This window comes from Homalodisca vitripennis, chromosome 8 (genome assembly GCF_021130785.1).
Source record: "Homalodisca vitripennis isolate AUS2020 chromosome 8, UT_GWSS_2.1, whole genome shotgun sequence".
Classification (NCBI taxonomy): domain Eukaryota; kingdom Metazoa; phylum Arthropoda; class Insecta; order Hemiptera; family Cicadellidae; genus Homalodisca; species Homalodisca vitripennis.
In genome coordinates, this window is record NC_060214.1 from 52284166 (window position 1) to 52302556 (window position 18391).

General features: G+C 33.7%; 1 protein-coding gene across 1 annotated transcript in view; it reads right to left on the minus strand.

The window, feature by feature from the left end:
* Positions 1-1043: 1043 nt before the first annotated feature.
* The window catches only part of LOC124368163 (kinesin-like protein KIF12), a 62174-nt gene continuing 44826 nt past the window's right edge, over positions 1044-18391 (minus strand). The window contains exons 7-15 of the mRNA XM_046825439.1: positions 16276-16394; positions 15529-15633; positions 13845-13965; positions 12674-12899; positions 9438-9564; positions 8296-8384; positions 5472-5543; positions 4063-4185; positions 1044-1508 (exon numbers count right to left, since the gene is read on the minus strand). Of these exons, the coding sequence (XP_046681395.1) occupies positions 4071-4185; positions 5472-5543; positions 8296-8384; positions 9438-9564; positions 12674-12899; positions 13845-13965; positions 15529-15633; positions 16276-16394 (974 nt within the window). The 3' untranslated portion in view covers positions 1044-1508; positions 4063-4070. The remainder of the gene's footprint in view (positions 1509-4062; positions 4186-5471; positions 5544-8295; positions 8385-9437; positions 9565-12673; positions 12900-13844; positions 13966-15528; positions 15634-16275; positions 16395-18391) is intronic.

Below are 18391 nucleotides of genomic sequence, written 5' to 3' on the forward strand. Positions count from 1 at the left end.
TAATTTTGGAATAACAGGATTTGGAACTATAATTTTACTATATAATTAGTTGCTACTTAAACCTTTATGGTTTTTTGAAGTTTCTGAGACTGATTTAGTAAATTGTTGGATTGGATTTTTTGGAAGGATATGGCATTGCCCAGTGTTCATAAATGGTTTAACTCCCTTAGAATATTCTTTTTTGGGTTATATTATTATCTGAAGTTGTCCTAAGTAGATCTCTTTGAAAAGGTAGAATATATTTAAGATCTTATGGCAGTTTTTTATTCCTGACATACACATAACATACAATACAATAACGGAATAAAAATCCCTAAACAGAATAATGTATTTTATTTGAATGCTTACAAAAATAATACTATTGTCGCGATGAAGACTAAACTATAAATCCACAATATTGTCTTAATAGGCCTAGAATCCGGGTAGCTTAGGTAGAATTCCACGGTTCTGCTGGTTTCTTGTAGTTCTTAAGGACAAAGAGCTTGATTAAACTGCATCTTGCAAACGGTAAACAAAAGGGGCACGAAGAGATCCCAGATTCCGGGACTTTTCATAAGGCAAATGGGTCACAGACCCAATATTTTTTGTATTTTTTCCTATAGCTCTCTATATCACATTTTCTCGAATGATGACTAAGTTTTAACTTTTGCTGTTATACGAACTTGTGTCTTAACGAAAAATTAAAATTCTTAATAACAAATTGGTAAGTACTTTTTGTAAAACAAAACTGAAACGAAAGAGGAGAAAACAGGGATACCCGAAAAACCCGTATCATTGCATTGGCCTAATTTAATACACTCCATTAAACCTGCCCCATTACATCCTGATTTTTGCAATGAATGAAGTTCGGAAGTGAAACTGTCACACTAGCCATCAATTTATGATTTAAAGTCGCCCCAAACAACTTTTTGAGGAATCACAAGGGTATTCAATGATACACTTATATACGTGTTTCTGAAAATTTAATTTGTTGTCTTGTCATTGAACTAATTATAAAAATAAAATACTTAGCAGGAATAATGATAAATAAATTAACTACGGTATTGAAATATTCTCTTTCCTTTAATTGACAAAATAACCACACCTAATCTTTGATCTAATTTTGTACTCCAAATTCATCTACGTAATAGGCAAGAAAATCACACTTAAATAGTATGGATTCAATTATACTCAATTATTTGTGATTGTTCTACAACTCTGTTCATACATGTATTTTTTTAATGCAACAAGTAATAATGATCGGTACTGATCATCGTTAAACTCACAATGATCAATATTCACAGGATTTGTTTGAGAAAAATGATTTTCACTACAACATAAGTATCTTATTACAGTATTTACACTTTATTTCTTATTTCATTGTAAAATATCAGTGCAATTAAACATCTGTGGAAATAAAAAAGAATAGAAGTTTCTTTTATGATTTTTTTGTCACTTTATCTTAAGCGTTACACATTACTTTCTGCCTTATCGACACTTCTTTTTTCCTTGTCCAACTCTGGATTAGCCTGAAACAATAAAATATCAATTACAAAAGTAATATAAACCTTGTTTAGTATTTTTTAGTTTTTGTTGTAATATTATTGATTATAATATTGTTTTTAAAACAATACTAGTAGAGAGACTAGCAGGCTAGCCTGTAAATTTCTGATTCCTTCCTCCTGCATAATATCAAACAGAATTGGATCTTGTCAGCCTCTAAGAAAATTAGTCATTGTCTCACGGAAATTATAAGCACCAATTTAATCATAATTCTATAAAGTAAGGAACACTGTTAGAATCAGTAAATAATAGTGTAGGTACGGTGTGTTATGGATCTTTAGAATTTAAAACTAATAAAATGGGGTCGTGAATTTGTGTGATGGGGACATCAAGAACGGTTCGATATGAGAGAATCTTCTTTCTTCAAGTATCCCCTCTAGTCACCCAGTTTTGGTTGTGTTCCCACGATGCCATTGCGTACATAGATTTCGACTGGTGACTGATTTAGTCAATTATATTTGCAGATGATGGTTGCTTCCCTGAAGAGCCAAAAGTTCACCATCATATCGTCATGTTCGGGAAGTTTTCTAAAGACATTATGGAGCTGTTGAATTTTAGGAGTACCAGGCTAATGTGGCTTCGCATGTGACAATCGGTCGTAGAATGGTCTTCTAGAATAGACTTGAACAGCGCTGACAAGGCGACTTCTCTCATTTGAGTATCCTGTTGAAGTCGATCCCGATGTATTACAAAGTATAATCCACTCGAGAGAGTATCCCAGAAAAAATTCCTCTGGAGCTGGGACGGTGCATAATGCTTAAATCTTCTTCACGGTGTTTATTTTTACACTCAACTTCTTTAACTTGGGGTCCAGTAGTTCCATTTATCTCTACATGTAAGCGTAGAATGTCCACTGGATGCCGACAGAATTTAGGAAATAGCGTAGTGAAATTGATAGGTGAGAGCCATCCTGGAGAGGTGTAAGATGTCATTCGTTTTTCTCAGTTCAATAAAGGTCCCAGCACTGAACTATGTGGTTCATAAGCACCAATTGACCTAGTTATGGAAGTGGGCTGATCGATAGAGCCTGTCCTGTACGATAGGTAGGGCTGCAACAGTTGGTACATGAAGAGGGGAAGTACGCTCTGGACCAGTTTATAAAGAATGCCTAAACAAAAGGTCCGGTCGAACGTCTTAGCCACATCAATGGAGAAGGCTGTGGTGGTGAGGCTCATTATGGAGTGATGCATAAGCTCCATCAAATTCATAGGTGAGTTAGGGAGTCGTTAAGTGGCATCCGTAGTGGTAATTTCAGATCTTGAGGTGGAAATCCTTTAGTCAGCCAAGATAATCAGTTCAAGGGTCTAGGATAAGGTAGGGAAAAAGGTTATTGGACAGTATGTGTTAGTGAGGATAGTTAAGTATTTCGGAACAATACATAAGTTATCAGTTTCACTGCGGCTCTATAATGAGTAATCTAGGGTACTCTCACTGTGACTCTGGACCGTATGGTTTCTTTACCAGTCAACTTCTTAAGGAAATTGATGCATGAAATGATCCACGCTGGGAGTACAGGAAAGTTGGTGATCCCAAGCGGTCAGTTTCTGACACTTTCCTCGATCTGGATTCCTTCCCCATGATAGTGAATGGGCCCCCTTGTAGCCTTCATCTTCCTGGGCAGCAACAATAAGAAAGGATTACGCTCGACGAGAGTGACATCACTGATATTAAGGTGAGGAGAAATTGATTCTATGTGGTTTGAGATAATACATCTGTGTCTTCTCGACAGAGCATATCATATCAGCCCGGCCTTGATAAGATGAACGAGGTCCTTACTGCTCCTGAGAACCTCAAGCCTCTAGATGAACCGTCATCGGTAGTCTTCACTCTATAATATACCTATAATCGTGCGAAGTGAATATAGTTGGAATAATTATACAAAACCGTACTTGTTATATATTCTAGTTTTTATCACGACTTTATTCGGTGTTATGCAGTTAGTGATTATATAACTTATATCAAGCAGGATTATTTAATTAAAAACAACTACTATTATTTTATGACTAAAAAAGAAAACCATCAGTTCATTAGTTCAGCTAAACCTCCATTTTTGAACAATTAAATATCTTGAAATTATGAAAAATAATTTCATACAATAATCATAGAAATCATTCATAAAGCACGCATACTTTGCTCAGAGGCTGTGTGCTTTGATTTGTACAGCAAAATAAATTCCAATTTCTTATAGATGCAAAAAGGTGTTTAGATGTGCTAATGTTGTGATATAATAGTGATATTATTCAAGAAACGTCACTAATTGTGATAGAAACACTATCTCATTGATTGGATAGACAATCATTCTTGTCATATTCTAGTTTTTTTAATGATAAGATCAAATATTAAGCAAGATCTTTTAGTTACTTGACATAGTCCCTTTTAACTACGGATCATTACATACATTTAATCGATCCTTTAACTCAATCTGGTCTCCAATATGGCTCGGTATACAAATGTCATTCACATATGGTTTCAGTAGAGTCCTAACAATATGGATATGGAACATTAACAAACCGTTAATACCTTCTGTTTCAGCCGACTGCTACTTCTTCCTCGTGCAGAGAGACTAGACTGCCGAAGGGGTCTCTGAGCGGCCGTCCTGTGGCCAAAGTAGGCTCTCCCTTGCCCCGATCGCTTCGCTCACCCCTAAAACACCATCTCTTCACTAGTGTACCGGTTTTCAGTCGTGGAGAAGGAAGGAGATTAACATATTAAGAAATTAAATATGAACAACACTAACAACAAGTAGGCTAGTACTAAATGTTCAATGTAAAAAGTGTTGTTATTTAATTGTTTGTGTGTCTGGCAATATATTCTAAATCGGTATTAAACGTCTTCGGTAGATTACACTTATTATTCAGTCACTGTTATAAATCATGGTTGGATTTATTTAAATAATACCATTTTATATTCATTATTAACGTGGAGTATTTAATCCATTGAGCTTACTATCATAGAGCTTTTAAAAATACACGTTTCTTAAAAGCCGTTAAACAAAATCTGAATGATTTAACAATCTTCTTATGAGTATCGAGATTTCCTTACGTTAATTTTAAATGTACGCTTATTAAAGTAGTGAAAATTAAATTACAAATACTTTAATTTAGATTTTAATGTAAACCAAACATATAAAAACACAACAACCATTCATGAGGTGTGATCCTAGAGAGCTTTTATTAAAAATATATAAATTAATTAACAGGGATGGATTTACATATGGGCTGAATGAACTATAGCCCAGGGTGGCAGAATTCAGGGGGCGGCAAATTTTGGCAAAACATTAAAAAATAAATTATAAACCAATAAAAGTAGCAAACTAAGATAAAATTAATAGTGTGTAGATCATACAAAATAAAGTGTTGAGTTACTTGTGTGATTGATATTTACGAAACGGATGTCTCACTTGAAAGGTGAGTGTGCTACCATTACACCACAGAGCCCTTACTTTTTACAATTCACTTATATTGTACTTGGCCGTTCCTGTCACATATGCGTTTAAATAACCATTTTTGTGATTCAATGTTTATTTTAATTTTTATGTATTTTGCAAAAATCCTAATGTTTATTTTGAATTCGTATAAATTATTACAAACCATTTCTTTGTACTGCCCCACAGATTGGAATAATCCAACTATTATTAATGGAAGAGATTATCTCAAAAAAATCATGACTTGGCCCTTGTTTCCACAACAAGTAAGGCATGAACGTCAGTAAGAGTATCTTTGGATCCAAATCTGCTGGTCGAATATTTTAGGAATGTATTATATCTGTATAGTTTCAAACAAAAATATTCAGGTTTTTATAACTAGTTTCTACATATAATACACTATTGTTATGTAATTCACATTTTACTACTAACCCTAGTTTACGTTACTGTAACAGTTGAGAAACTAATAATGGAGCTAAATATTAGTTGAACTTTATGTATTTACCCTCGATTTGCAGAATGTTTTGTATCCCCTGAAGTTCTTCTTAAGTTTCGATCTCGAATTGTTTCTGCCAATCTGAAAATAAACAATATCTCTAATTATATTTGACATTGTAAATTAAACTTATCAATCATACCATGAAAGCATTACCATTGATTTGTGATTTCTCTAAGAGGTTGCAGATATTTCTAAAAAAGTAAAAGTAGAATAGAATTTTTTTATTGCAGAAGACAACAATAAGTATTGCAATGGGTGGTCTCTCAGTTATATGCCAGAAATTATAAAATTCCTGAATTGCTAAACGGTATTTCAGGCGAGTTGTTACTGCCTTACAGGTCGGAGTATTTTTGAAAGAATCTGGCAACCTGTTAATGAAGTGAAAACTCGCTTGTGAGAGAAAGGGTTAAAAAATTACGGTAGCTTTCTCTGTTCTAGCTCATACCTAGAAATGTATTGGACTCTCGTCAATTCACATTTAGACATACCAAAAATGTAGTTTCCAAGATGTATAGACTGGGGATGTTGAGCGTTATCAGTTGCAGGGCTTTGAAAGCCTCTTTGCACAACTCTCTGGGTTTTCATTTTGCTATAATTTAAACAGCCTTTTTCTAAAACCGGAATTTCCCCACGAAGGATGTGTTTGTACATGTTTCCCCACAGCAATACTCGGAAGAGAGGTGTGGGTAAATGAGCCCTGAATCGAGCATTATTTAGCTGAAGACCTCAAAACATAAATGTCTGAGGATAGCTTGGAACAGAGAGCAGTGATGTGGTCATTGCATGTCCACCCTTGATCCAAGTGTATTCTAAGAAATTTTGTTGAATGGACCTCTTATAGCATGGAATCTGCCTACATTGCGGCAGAGCCATAATGAAAACTCAATTGAGTTTATTGTACAATTTGATTGTCTTCTGCCAAATATAATTTATTACCAGCCAAATTGTCTTCTGTTTGTATACCGGTATGTTTTGTTTCAATTTCTTATTCATAGCTATAAATGAACAGGCCGATTGGTTCGTTCATCTCAATCACCTGATCCGTTAACTAAAGCAAGCACTGTATAGAGCGATCAAGGACGGCTTTATACTGGTCATGAATGTTAGCAATTTTCTTCTTAAGAGCATAGTTTTCGGCCAGGAGTGGCTGATCCGTTTGTTCGAATCGGATATAGAAGATGCCGAAGCCGCGGCCGGCACATTTAATAGATTATTTTGTGGCAAGGTCTGGTGTGGCGGCTGAAGTACTGTATTTGAAGGCTTGTAAGATGCAGTAGGAGTAACCGTCGGGCTGCTGAGTTGAGGTGTATTGTGGTTATGAATCAACTTTTTCTTTTAACTTTGTTTTATTACTATCAGTTTTCACTGAACCGAGTGAAGCAGCGCCATGTTATTTTGCCATCAGCCATTGTTCTTGAATTGCGAAATTTTTATCCGTTTATTACAGACAAAGCCATTGTTAACAGTCAGAGTATACAAAATAGTTTGTTTATGGAAAAAACTGTTGTCATACAAGAATATTAAGATTGGAGATTGAAGACAGATATTTTGAAATTTGTGATAGTACCGAGACTCCTTCAATCGAGTGAAGCAAGGTACAGCACTGTATCGAAATTGCGGTGAAGGATTGAAGGCGTTTATCTAAATAGAGTGCCTTTTGAACCGAGAACGATAAAAGTCCTTGTAACAATGCCTCCCGTATCAGAAGAAATAATTATTTGGATAGCGAATCAACAGTTTCAGAGTTATTTTTATATCAAATAGGTGGCAATATTATGCGCTAGTAGTATGCGCACGCGAATCCTCGATATGGTATAATAAGTCCGAAGAAATCTAGCGTGAGGTATTTGTAAAGTGGCTTGTGTAGAGAGATCTGCAAGTGTCACAAAATCCCGTTACATAATTATTTTATTAGTTTCACTACACTTAATTATCCAGTTTAAAAAGTAATCAATCATATTTTATAGGGTAGATAGAAAGGAGAATACGTTCTCCAATCACTTTAGAAATTGCTTATTAATTAGCAGTTCATTAATTTCGAATTAATTTGGACTGATAAGAACAATCATTGTACTTGTTAGGTATTTATATTTTCTTTTCAAATGCTTCAACAACCACTTTTGCCATATAAGTTTTCTCTAGAAAAGCTTTTCTTCTTTCAAATGAATAAAATGAAATTAAAAACTTGTTATTTCAATAAGAAAATCGAACAAAAATTTAACTTTCTTATAAAATTTAAATAAAATAAAAATTCAAATTTATCCAAAACATCCAAAATAAAACGCACTTTTCTTTATTCTAAACGATGTTAAATTAAACCGTAATAAAACCTTGCTGAAATACTCTTTGTACCACGACTATCACAACCTGTTACTATTGTTACAGACTTAAAAGTTCAAACTTTAAATTATCTATATTTCAGCCAAACAATTTCTTTAGTTTTATACCTACTCCTTCGCCCTAACCAGCTTTGATTTGCCTCCGAATATCCAATCATAAGGCCAGAGAGACTTACCCAAACTTACCCATATTGCAATCCCTTTAACAAAGTAGACTACCAGAAAACCTTCTATTTTACTATAGGCATTTAAAGTCGTCCTAAGACTTGATGGTGACCCTGTATACATATATATATATATATATATATATATATATATATATATATATATATATATATATTTCTAATACAGATTTAAACACAGTCAGTCGTAAACTGACTCAACGTACACACTGACCTCACTCAGATTAAAAGCCATGTGTATGGAAATGTTAGCAATATTTTGGTGTATCTTATATGTTACAGTTTTATCGATTTCACTATATAACTTACGTTTTCCCGATCTGTCTCTTATCAAGCTCTTTCTGAATTGAGTCTGGTAACCTGTGAGGAGGTTTTGCTGACCGATTGTCCATGAGCTCCTGTGGAAAGCACACGAAAGCATGATGTAAAGCCCATAAAAAACAATAAGATTAGTTCAATTAAACATACACTGCTTCAGCAAACATGAATATTTAGCGATTTTAACTTATTTATTATGCTTGTATTTAAAATCCAATATAAGAAATTTTAAATACAATATATGCTACAGTAGTGATTTCATGTTACACTTTCATGTTACAATACAACACAATAAAACAATAAAATACGGATATCTTTATTTGCAACAGAATCGTGTAAGATTGTATTTATAAAATTATTTATTTATTTAAGGTAATAGCAGTATATTATGATTTCGAGATCCCGGGACATACTGAACTAAATGAAGGGGTTGTATTGCTTAAAGTATGCATAAAAAGTTCCTAAAAATTTGATTTTTCAGAGATAGTTCAACATTTTTATTGAAAAATGCTTTTACTACTGGTTGAAACATTAGTATGTTAAATTTACCGTAAACGGTTCAATAACGAGCTATTACCACTGTAATACAAAAATTAATGATATATATTGTATGTACGTTATAAGATAAATAAATATCTGCTTAGAGCTACAAAGTTTGCCTCTAAGTGCTGTCACTTATTTTATGCACCTATGAATATTGTGGCAATGACATTAAAATAGAACCTACTTGTTTGAATTTATTTATTTCATTACAATTATTTAAATTAAATTAAATAATTAAATTTTATATAATATATAATAGTATAAATAGTTTTAAATATTGAGTATTATATAACAAAAATAGAACAGTAAGATTGTACATAGATCGCACTAAGAGGTACAGTGATGGAACATTTTTCATTATTTCCACATAAATCTCTTCCATATTGTTCACCAAAATGTAAATGTAAATGTATCTCGAAAAATGTAAATGATTACGACTGTTGTTATAATCTATAAGGATGTTTTGAAGGTACTCATGGAATTATTGATCAATACCAAATATATATATCTACATTTAGCCTTGGAATAAATTTCCAGTTCCATAAATTGGAAAAGGTGCAAAAGACCAGGTAAAAAGATGAGAAGATCACCTTCAATTTTGGTCCGTTGACGGAAGAGTAGAGAGGATTGGTCCACACGTTAGAGTTGTCCCAGTCCCCTTGGGGATCCCCGGAGTACGATGGCCGTGCGGGAATCAGTGGGGACCTGCAGCACACTCTATGGGGACAAATACTGCCAACACTCACACCCACTAGCATTCCACTACATTATTGCAATTATATACATATTTACATGGTGCTTTCGGGCTACTGAGTCATACCATACTAGTGAATATCGTTTTGGAAGTCGAATATGATGGCTAACAAGGTTGTTACAAAGATAACAGGTTAAAAGGGGGCGTAATCCACTTTTACATGCAGCCTATTTAGCCAAAAATCTTTATTTTTGTCATTCCTTTGCTAGCACAAGGTACCGGTACGTGGTACGCTTAACAACATGTCGCGTAACTGGCTTCACTTAGTATTGATTGACGGGGACATCTAGAGGAGCCACATTAAATAACTGGTGTTAAGGATCACGCTAACTAATTTCCAAGAACAGAATCCCATACTCTAAAACTATTGACTTAGATATCAAGATAATTTTTCATAATTTTAACAATAAGATTACAAGATTTATTTGGAGCTTTGGTATTTATTTAGTTTTAAACTGTGAATTAGATGAAAGCTTTTTTCATTGTTGACAGCCAGCAATTGTTTAAGTGCCTGTGGAGTGCCTACGGCCGAGGGTCCTAAGACTTAAGTATTTGGATCTGAGTTGGAGACAGTGTAGGTTCAAACCCTGTCTGTAACAGTGACACTTTTAATTAATTCATCGACCTTATACCGTATCTACTCTTTCTCTTATTCTCTTTGATAAAATACTCACACAGGCCACTAGCCCATGAGGATGGACAGAATTAGGCCTTAATAGGGTTGGCCTCTTATTTTGTTAAAAGAATTCTCTGTTTTGATCAATTGTCTTTTGATAACAAACATGCACGACTTTTATTATTCCCTTACCAGAAAGCAGTGCAAAGTAACTATTAAATAAGCAGTGGATTTTTGCTAGTCTAGAGTTGAGTTTTATTACTGAATTCAGTATTTTTCTCTTTAGTTTTAGACGTTTTTTTCCTTTTAAGTAAACAAGTAAAAAGGTATGGGCTACTTTGTTGTTTTCATAACTTATTTTATTTCTTTTTGTGCATAAGTTTCGCAAAACAATATTTTTTATAAATCAGGAGCGAATTAACGTCATAAATCAAAAATATTTATTTTAAAGTCATTTAATTTTTATTATATTTATTGTGGTTTCAAAATCTTAGTGGACAAAACTAATGTTTCTTGTCCTAAAAACTAATATAATGGTTAGTTATTCGCATATTTTTGTCAAAATCTATTAATGTTACTTCTAACTGAAACCTAAAACTGAGGGTTAAATCTAAAAGGTTAGAGGTGATAAGGTCTGCTTGAAAAGTTATCTTCCTATACAAATCTCCACTTCAATTTAATGCATTATTTGCCTTTTGAGGTTTACCACCTAAACTTCTCTTCTTCACGAAAAGAATATGAAACATAATTAAGTGCAAGAAAGTGAAGAAGCAAGAATTTTAATGCCTTGACCAGATCAATATTCGCAGCTGGCGAATTTTGTTAGTAAAAAAACGTCTATATCTAAAAATAAAACACATGGACTAGTTAAAACAATTTGGATGACAAAAATTAGCATAATGTAATGATTCATTTCATACACCCATCTCACATTCATTTCAATACTTAATTTAATTTAGAAATTTATTAGTAATAATAATTAAATAATTATTCATAAATTGTCTCAAATTTTAATACAAACAATAATAAATATATCAAAATTAATCAAAATTCACCTTATTACATAGAAAACTCAAAAGTTATAAAGTAAACTAAAGTCAGTGATACAGTGTGCAGGGATGATTGTTGAGTGAAGAGAGAGAGGTTTAAAAAGTTTAGAGGAGAGAGGGATATAGAAGAAGCGACGCAAGATTATTATTTTAAATAAAGAAACTGGTTACATTTTATTTAGCAGTATTTGGTTCAAAAGAAAGGTTAATTTATTAAATTCATATTATTACTGAAGTACAAAGAAGCAGAAGACAGAGACATTGGGTGAGAAAATTCCTTTTTAAAATTTAACAGTGATCCATTGGAAGAATATAAAACCCAGGAATATTCGATTTGGCTAACAATTCAAAATTAATATAGCCTAATTAAAATTTAACAACAATTATTTTTCAAAATTACAATATCTTTTATTAAAAACAATACCCAATATTTCTATTTCATTAAGCCAGCACGACCACCTTTCCCTAAAATTTAAGAACTGTATTTAAAAATTTACCATTATTGTATCCTCCATCTTGTTTCAAAATTCAAAACCTGTATGTCAATTAATTTATCATCATTAAAGTTCACATCTGCATCATACTGAGTTATTTATTATTTCTAGCTATAATCATCAGAATACAAATTAAGTTTAACCATTTATTTAAAGTGTTTAGTATCAGTAGTATATTACAATAAATAATATATTAAGAAAGCTACAAGCAAACACTGGATACGTTCGTATCTAAAATTTTAATAAGGAAAACAATACGATGACATGTTTTGGTACTAGTTAGTATAGAATCCTGTTCTTTTCAGCCCAAAACTTTTAGTTAGAGTAAGCAAGTCTGGTCATGAGGTACTATCATAATTGATGTCAGAGAAGTCATTATCTTAAGATAAGTATTGATAATGACGAATTTGGAATAGAACAAGAGTTCAATAATGTAATATTTGTTTTGATGGGTCAAATTGATAGAAACCCCAAATAGCGTCTTTTAAAACGAGTGTGATTGTTACTCTTCCGTTAGTTACGGTACATACGTTCATGGAGCAAAGTTGGTTAACTAGATAGATATAATTTCAAAATAGACATGAGTTCAAGTTAACAAATTTATTGGTCAGGAATAGATATGAATAAGGGTGGGTATTCATTTAGAGGTCACGAAGATCAAACTTTAGGAAAGTTTGCTTGATTCTCATAAACAATACTGTTCGGGGAAAGTGAGACGAAACCTTTGTTACAATAAATTTTTGAACGTTAGGTTACTTCATCTCTCCTTTTTAAGCTGCATCACCTTGTTACCGGAGAGTATATTGTGCTTCTGTACGAACAATCTAATTAAAGTCAACATAAAAAATCTAACTCTATCAAATACGATTACTTTTACCTTAGGTATAAAAAAACAATTGGTTGGGATACTTACGAGTTGACATCTTCAAGTTTCTTCAGCAATCGCTCGTTCTCCCTGCAGACGATCTCCTGGTCTCGGACCAGAAGGTCTCTGACAGCGAACAGTTCCCCGTTCTCACGCCGCAACGCTTCGTTTTCTTTCGCGTAGTGTCTTACAAGCTCCGCCAATTCCGAGCCCTCCATCGACGCGATCTTCTCAAGGTCGAAGTTCGGTGGAGTCTTCAGTTGGAGCTTGTTGTCTAAAAGAGAGAATTACTAATATAATCTGGATTATGAATGGTATATGGGATTTCTGTACAGTAAAAAGTACAAGAATTGGCAAAACAATGTGGATACGCTTGAGAACGGAGCATGCAATACAAATGATAAATTATCCCGCATAGACATAACCTTATTCTTCAGAGAATCATTGCTCGAAGATCTTCGTTTCTTCAAACTGCTGTCGTCACGATAAGAACGAATAAATAAAGTAGTATACTTCAACGAAGTTCGTCTTAATGATTCTAGTTAGCCTACCTGCCATTTATATATCAAATTTATTAAAAGCCACAGAATGGAACACACATTTATTTTTCATTGTTTACACTGTTCCTAATGGTCATGATGAACAGTTTGTTGACGTGATTAGTATAGTTGTCACTTATAAATAATCTTATTCTTTCTAAGATTTACAAATTCTGCTGTTAGCTATGAGATTACAGAACAAAAATGTTTGCACCAATTTGCACATTATGCAACTATTATTATTATAATTACACTATTTATTAAAAGCAATGTATTAGTATTAATTTTAGTCCTAGGTAAATTTGTTATGATACATATCCGAATAAAATTTGCTTTACTTCCTAATGAAAACATATAATCTACAAATATTTGAATTATTCGAAAGTATGATAAGGTGATCTGATAATTTCTTATTTTTAGAAATATAAACTGTCCAATCTGAGAAGTGGAAATAACCAAACTTTGATATCACTGAGGTTAGTGACTACTTCAACCAGTCAACAGAATTCGCTATAATTGCTGTTGGTCAATGGTAGAGTAATAGGCCTGTCCATCAGATCGCGCTTTTTACTGTGAGACTTCTGTGTAAAATTTTTGAATCGTTTCTCGTAGTGGGACCTAGTGATAAGAAAAGTTAATGAACAAAGTGAATCTCAAACGGACACAAATAACAAACTAACCTCTGCTGGTGTCTGCGACGTACTCGGCACTCAGGTGCAAGGCTGTGCGCAAGTGTTCGTTCTCCTCTTGGAGGGCGGCCACTTCCCTCTTTAAGCTGACAATGAGCGCTTCTCTCGGGTCCTAAACAACGATTTATTTATTTATTTACGGAATCACCACTTACAGTAGAGACCAATACAATGCAATGATTGCTATTGGCCATTAATTTAGAGCTAATATTGAGTTAAGATAATACTAAAATTATTGCTAAGTAAACAATAGCATTATTAGATTAATGAATATGACATGCAAATCAATAATAACAAATAAATAATAACGGATGATAATATTTTAACAACACTCAATACAACATGCAATACTACAACAATTAATAAATAATCATTGTAACAGGCATGCAATTGTGCTGTATGACTATAACTAATATTAGATGATTAGAAGCAAACGCATTAAGTGGAATAAATTAATTAAGACTATCAAATTATTGGCACAACAAACAGACGAAGAATAACAAATTTAAATACATATATTTCGTTCTCTCTCAAAATAAAATGATAGCATTAAATCCAAAACTGGAGAAGAGAAATACTGGTTGAAAAAGAAGAGTATACACTTCAAAATGGAAAATGACATAGAAATATAGAAGTAAAAAAGTTCATTGCAATAATTCAACGGGCAATAATTCAACGGGCTTCTAAAACTTACACAAAAGCAACAGTTTTTCATTTGAAATATTTTGCAATTTTGACTGTATGCAACTCATTTCATCGTCTACATATTTTATTTATCCGCAAGCTCGTAATAACAAAATCTAATGACAAATGTTATTTTTTTATAATACATAATTAAAGATAAGAGTATAACATGAAACTGACAATGGATATGATGGGGAATTATTTATTTCTTATCTTTAACAATTTTATTTATCTTTACTCTTAAGCTTAGTGACTATCTTATACTATTCCAGCGTACGGTTGAGACATCATAATTAATTTCTCGAGATATTTTAGCCACGGTATAGGAGTGACTTCAGTGAACAAATATTAAATGAGAACTGGCAGGGCCAGTAATGCACATCCACAAGCGAGATTAATTGTGATTTGCTGAAATAAGTGACCAATTATTGATGTGACCAATGAGCTATACATGAGGCACTTTAAGTCGAAAATGGGCTTCGGAAAAATGCCCTCCGTAGCTTTCAGCAAATTAATAGACCAATTTGGACCAAATTTGGAACGGAGATTTGGATGGCACTTGTTCTATTCATGTATCAGTTACCCAAAGCACAGCAGCAAGGATTGATTGTATTTGTCAATGATTGGTTGAGTTTTATTCAATCACGATTCATCTCCGCCCTTTACTTACCTGAATAAGTGCATTACTGATTCTGACAGTTTTGGTTTGACATCTATTAACTGAAGAAGGCTCTCCACAGCGAAGGTGAAAAATTGCAATACTATATATAAAATTATTATTTTTTATATTATTTTCAGAGGTTGGAACTGGAACTTTTATGGCAATAATGAATTCGGCCAAATATAATCCTAAGATTTAAGAAAGCTTTTTTCGCGTAATTCACTTTTTACTTACATAGATATCTCTAAAAAAAACCAAAATTGAATTTTGAAAAAAAATCGTTGTTCTTTTGTCTAGGAGTGCGCAAGAGGGAGTAGAGTTTATACTGACCATGACAACGATGGGCTTGGTGCGAATCTTCTTGGCTCTGGCAGCGTACCTGAGTGTGTTCAGAGTCTCTGTCACGTTGGACCTCGCTGGAGAAACACATGCAACCTGAACAATATAAAACTTTATACTGTTTTGGTTCCATATCGTTTCTCCTAAAATCTTTTTATCCAAAATGTACTTAGTTCATATTTTATAATTTGTTCTCGAAATATCCTACGGAAAACACACATACAAACAGGCAAAAAAGGATGTTGTAAGCCCTCTTAAGAGAGCATAGTACACAAAAGTATATTAAGTCTACAGCTAAATTCGATCTCCAAATATCTGTGGAATCTAAGTTTTAATATCATTCAGCCAAATCCCCTGAAAGTGATAATATTCAAATAATAATGTTTCCTATATATTTGTATGAAAAATCCTTGAGAGTGCCCAAAGCCACTGTTTTATTTATTAATAGTTGTGTTTTCTTGAATGATAGTTTAATTAAAATACAATTACGCCACTGCTTTAAATCCGAATGTATTAAAAAATTACGGATCCTTAAGTAATAAATCCTGAAGCAATAATGTTTATACATCCTATAAGTAGTTGAAACTCTTGATCTGTGGCAGTGTTTACTTAGGCCATTTCAAAAATTTGGTAAAATTCCTATAGTTTTTTCTGGAAGTAACTAAAATGAACATAACTTTGAAATATAAATATTCGAACCGAACATGATTGCACCATCAAATCGAACTAGAAGCTTACCATCAGTGTGACGCCACTCCCAGCTAAACTGTCGGCTAGAAGTTTAGTAAGCTTGCTGTCTCTGTAGGGTATATGACCGTTCTTTCTCTTACTGTCGCTTAGTGACGCTATGCAGTAACCTGTAACAAAATGGAACACATGTTTTAATGCCATGTGTCTAAAAAAACCTCTAATCTGTTATACCATAAATTCTATATATAAGTAATATTTCTTTGGCAATTGGGTATATTTTAGCCACCAAATATTTTCCTGATTACACATTCATTATATCATAAATTTGACAATTCTAAAGAACACTAATAATTTTTACTATTTTCAGTAATGTTGGGATATAAAACGTAATAACGTTAGGAAATGGTGACAAAGATAACACAAATTCTTGATATCAATAATACCTACGATGGCAACAACTTCATATGAAGAATACTAACTAAGAACCTATTTAAACTTCTTTATTTACACCATTGCAGCTTTACAGTATTTTCTGCGGGTCATTACATTTAAAAATAAACATTAATAATTGTAAATAATAATTTCATTCGTGCGATATGCATTTTTATTAGTTTTATCTATAGTACAATCGAAATCATTCCATACTATAAATATAAATAAACATTCACAAGAGGCAAGCAACTTGCTGAGCTCAGGTAGTATATTCCTCAAGTGAATCCTGAAGATGGTAAAAAGGCTGTCAAATCAAATCAATCAAATCAAATCAAAATGCCTTTATTTACAAGCGTTTCTCAGTACATACACTGTTTTGCAGAACAACTCAAGTCATTTAATGGCCTTAAATACTAAATAACAAAGGCTTGTGATTAAAACTAAAAGGAACAACATTGTATTATACTAAATACTAAAACTTATACACTAACAACTTAAATACGTTATTTATCAACACATATGTAGTCCTTAAGTTTTAATTTAAAAGAATTGCAACTGTATTGCTTAAGGCTAAGGGGGAGGTCATTGTACAATTTAGGGCCGAAATACGAAAAACTTTTCCTCCCGACTTCATGCCTGACTTTTCGAAAGTCAAGAAGGTAGCCATGGCGGGTACTGCGTTGCGAGACCCCATCCCGGAACAACAACCGCTCGCTCAGGTACTGCGGTTCCTGGTGTGATAGGACCTTGTGGACCAATGAGCAAGTCAACATCCTGCAGACGGACTCCACTAGTAGCAGGCTGGCAGCATCTCGAAAGGGGGACACGTGATCAAAACGTTTCAAGTTGAAAATGAAACGCACCTCAGAGTTTTGAAGTCTCTGAATACGTTCTACGTCCCCCCGCGAGATGCTGTTACCATAGGCTGGATAGCAGTAATAAATGACGGAAAAAACCATCGACTGCATAAGCTGAAGCTTCGCAAATTCCGGCAGTAGAGATCTGAATCTGTATAGACCTCTTAATCTGCCAAGTGCACGTTGTATGACATAAGTGACGTGTTCAGAGAATGTTAGATCGCTATCAAGCATGATGCCGAGCGTTTTCACCCTGTCACACAAGGTCAAAAACTCCCCATCAAGAGCAATCCCCACACCACTGTCTGTCAAGGCCTGTATTGTGTTGTGTGGTATAGTATGAAGGACAGTGCACTTGCCTACATTGAGCTTTAACCCATTGTCTACAGACCATTTACTGATGTTTTCAAGATCAGAGTTTATATGGGCAAAAGCCACCTGAACTGAGCTAGGGTCATATGACAAATGCAACTGGCAGTCATCAGCATACATATGAGCCGTACAGTGTTTAATACACTTTGGGAAGTCAGAGGTGTACAGGTTAAACAGTACAGGACCAAGACAACTTCCCTGAGGCACACCTCGCTCCCTACTTAGAGAGGCAGATGTCTCGCCCTCAACCCTTGTCACCTGGCTTCTTCCTTCAAGATAAGACTTCACCCACTCAATAGCGTTTTCTCCAAAGCTGTAATAGTGCATCTTGGCCAATAACATTTTGTGACTAATTGAGTCAAATGCCTGCGAATAATCCAACATAACAATGGAGTTGTATTTTCCACTGTCTTTCAATTGCGGCTGTCTGAGTCAATCAAATCTGAAAATAAGTTCATCAGGGCAGTGCAAGTAGGCTACTATGATTATGTCTGAAGCCAGAT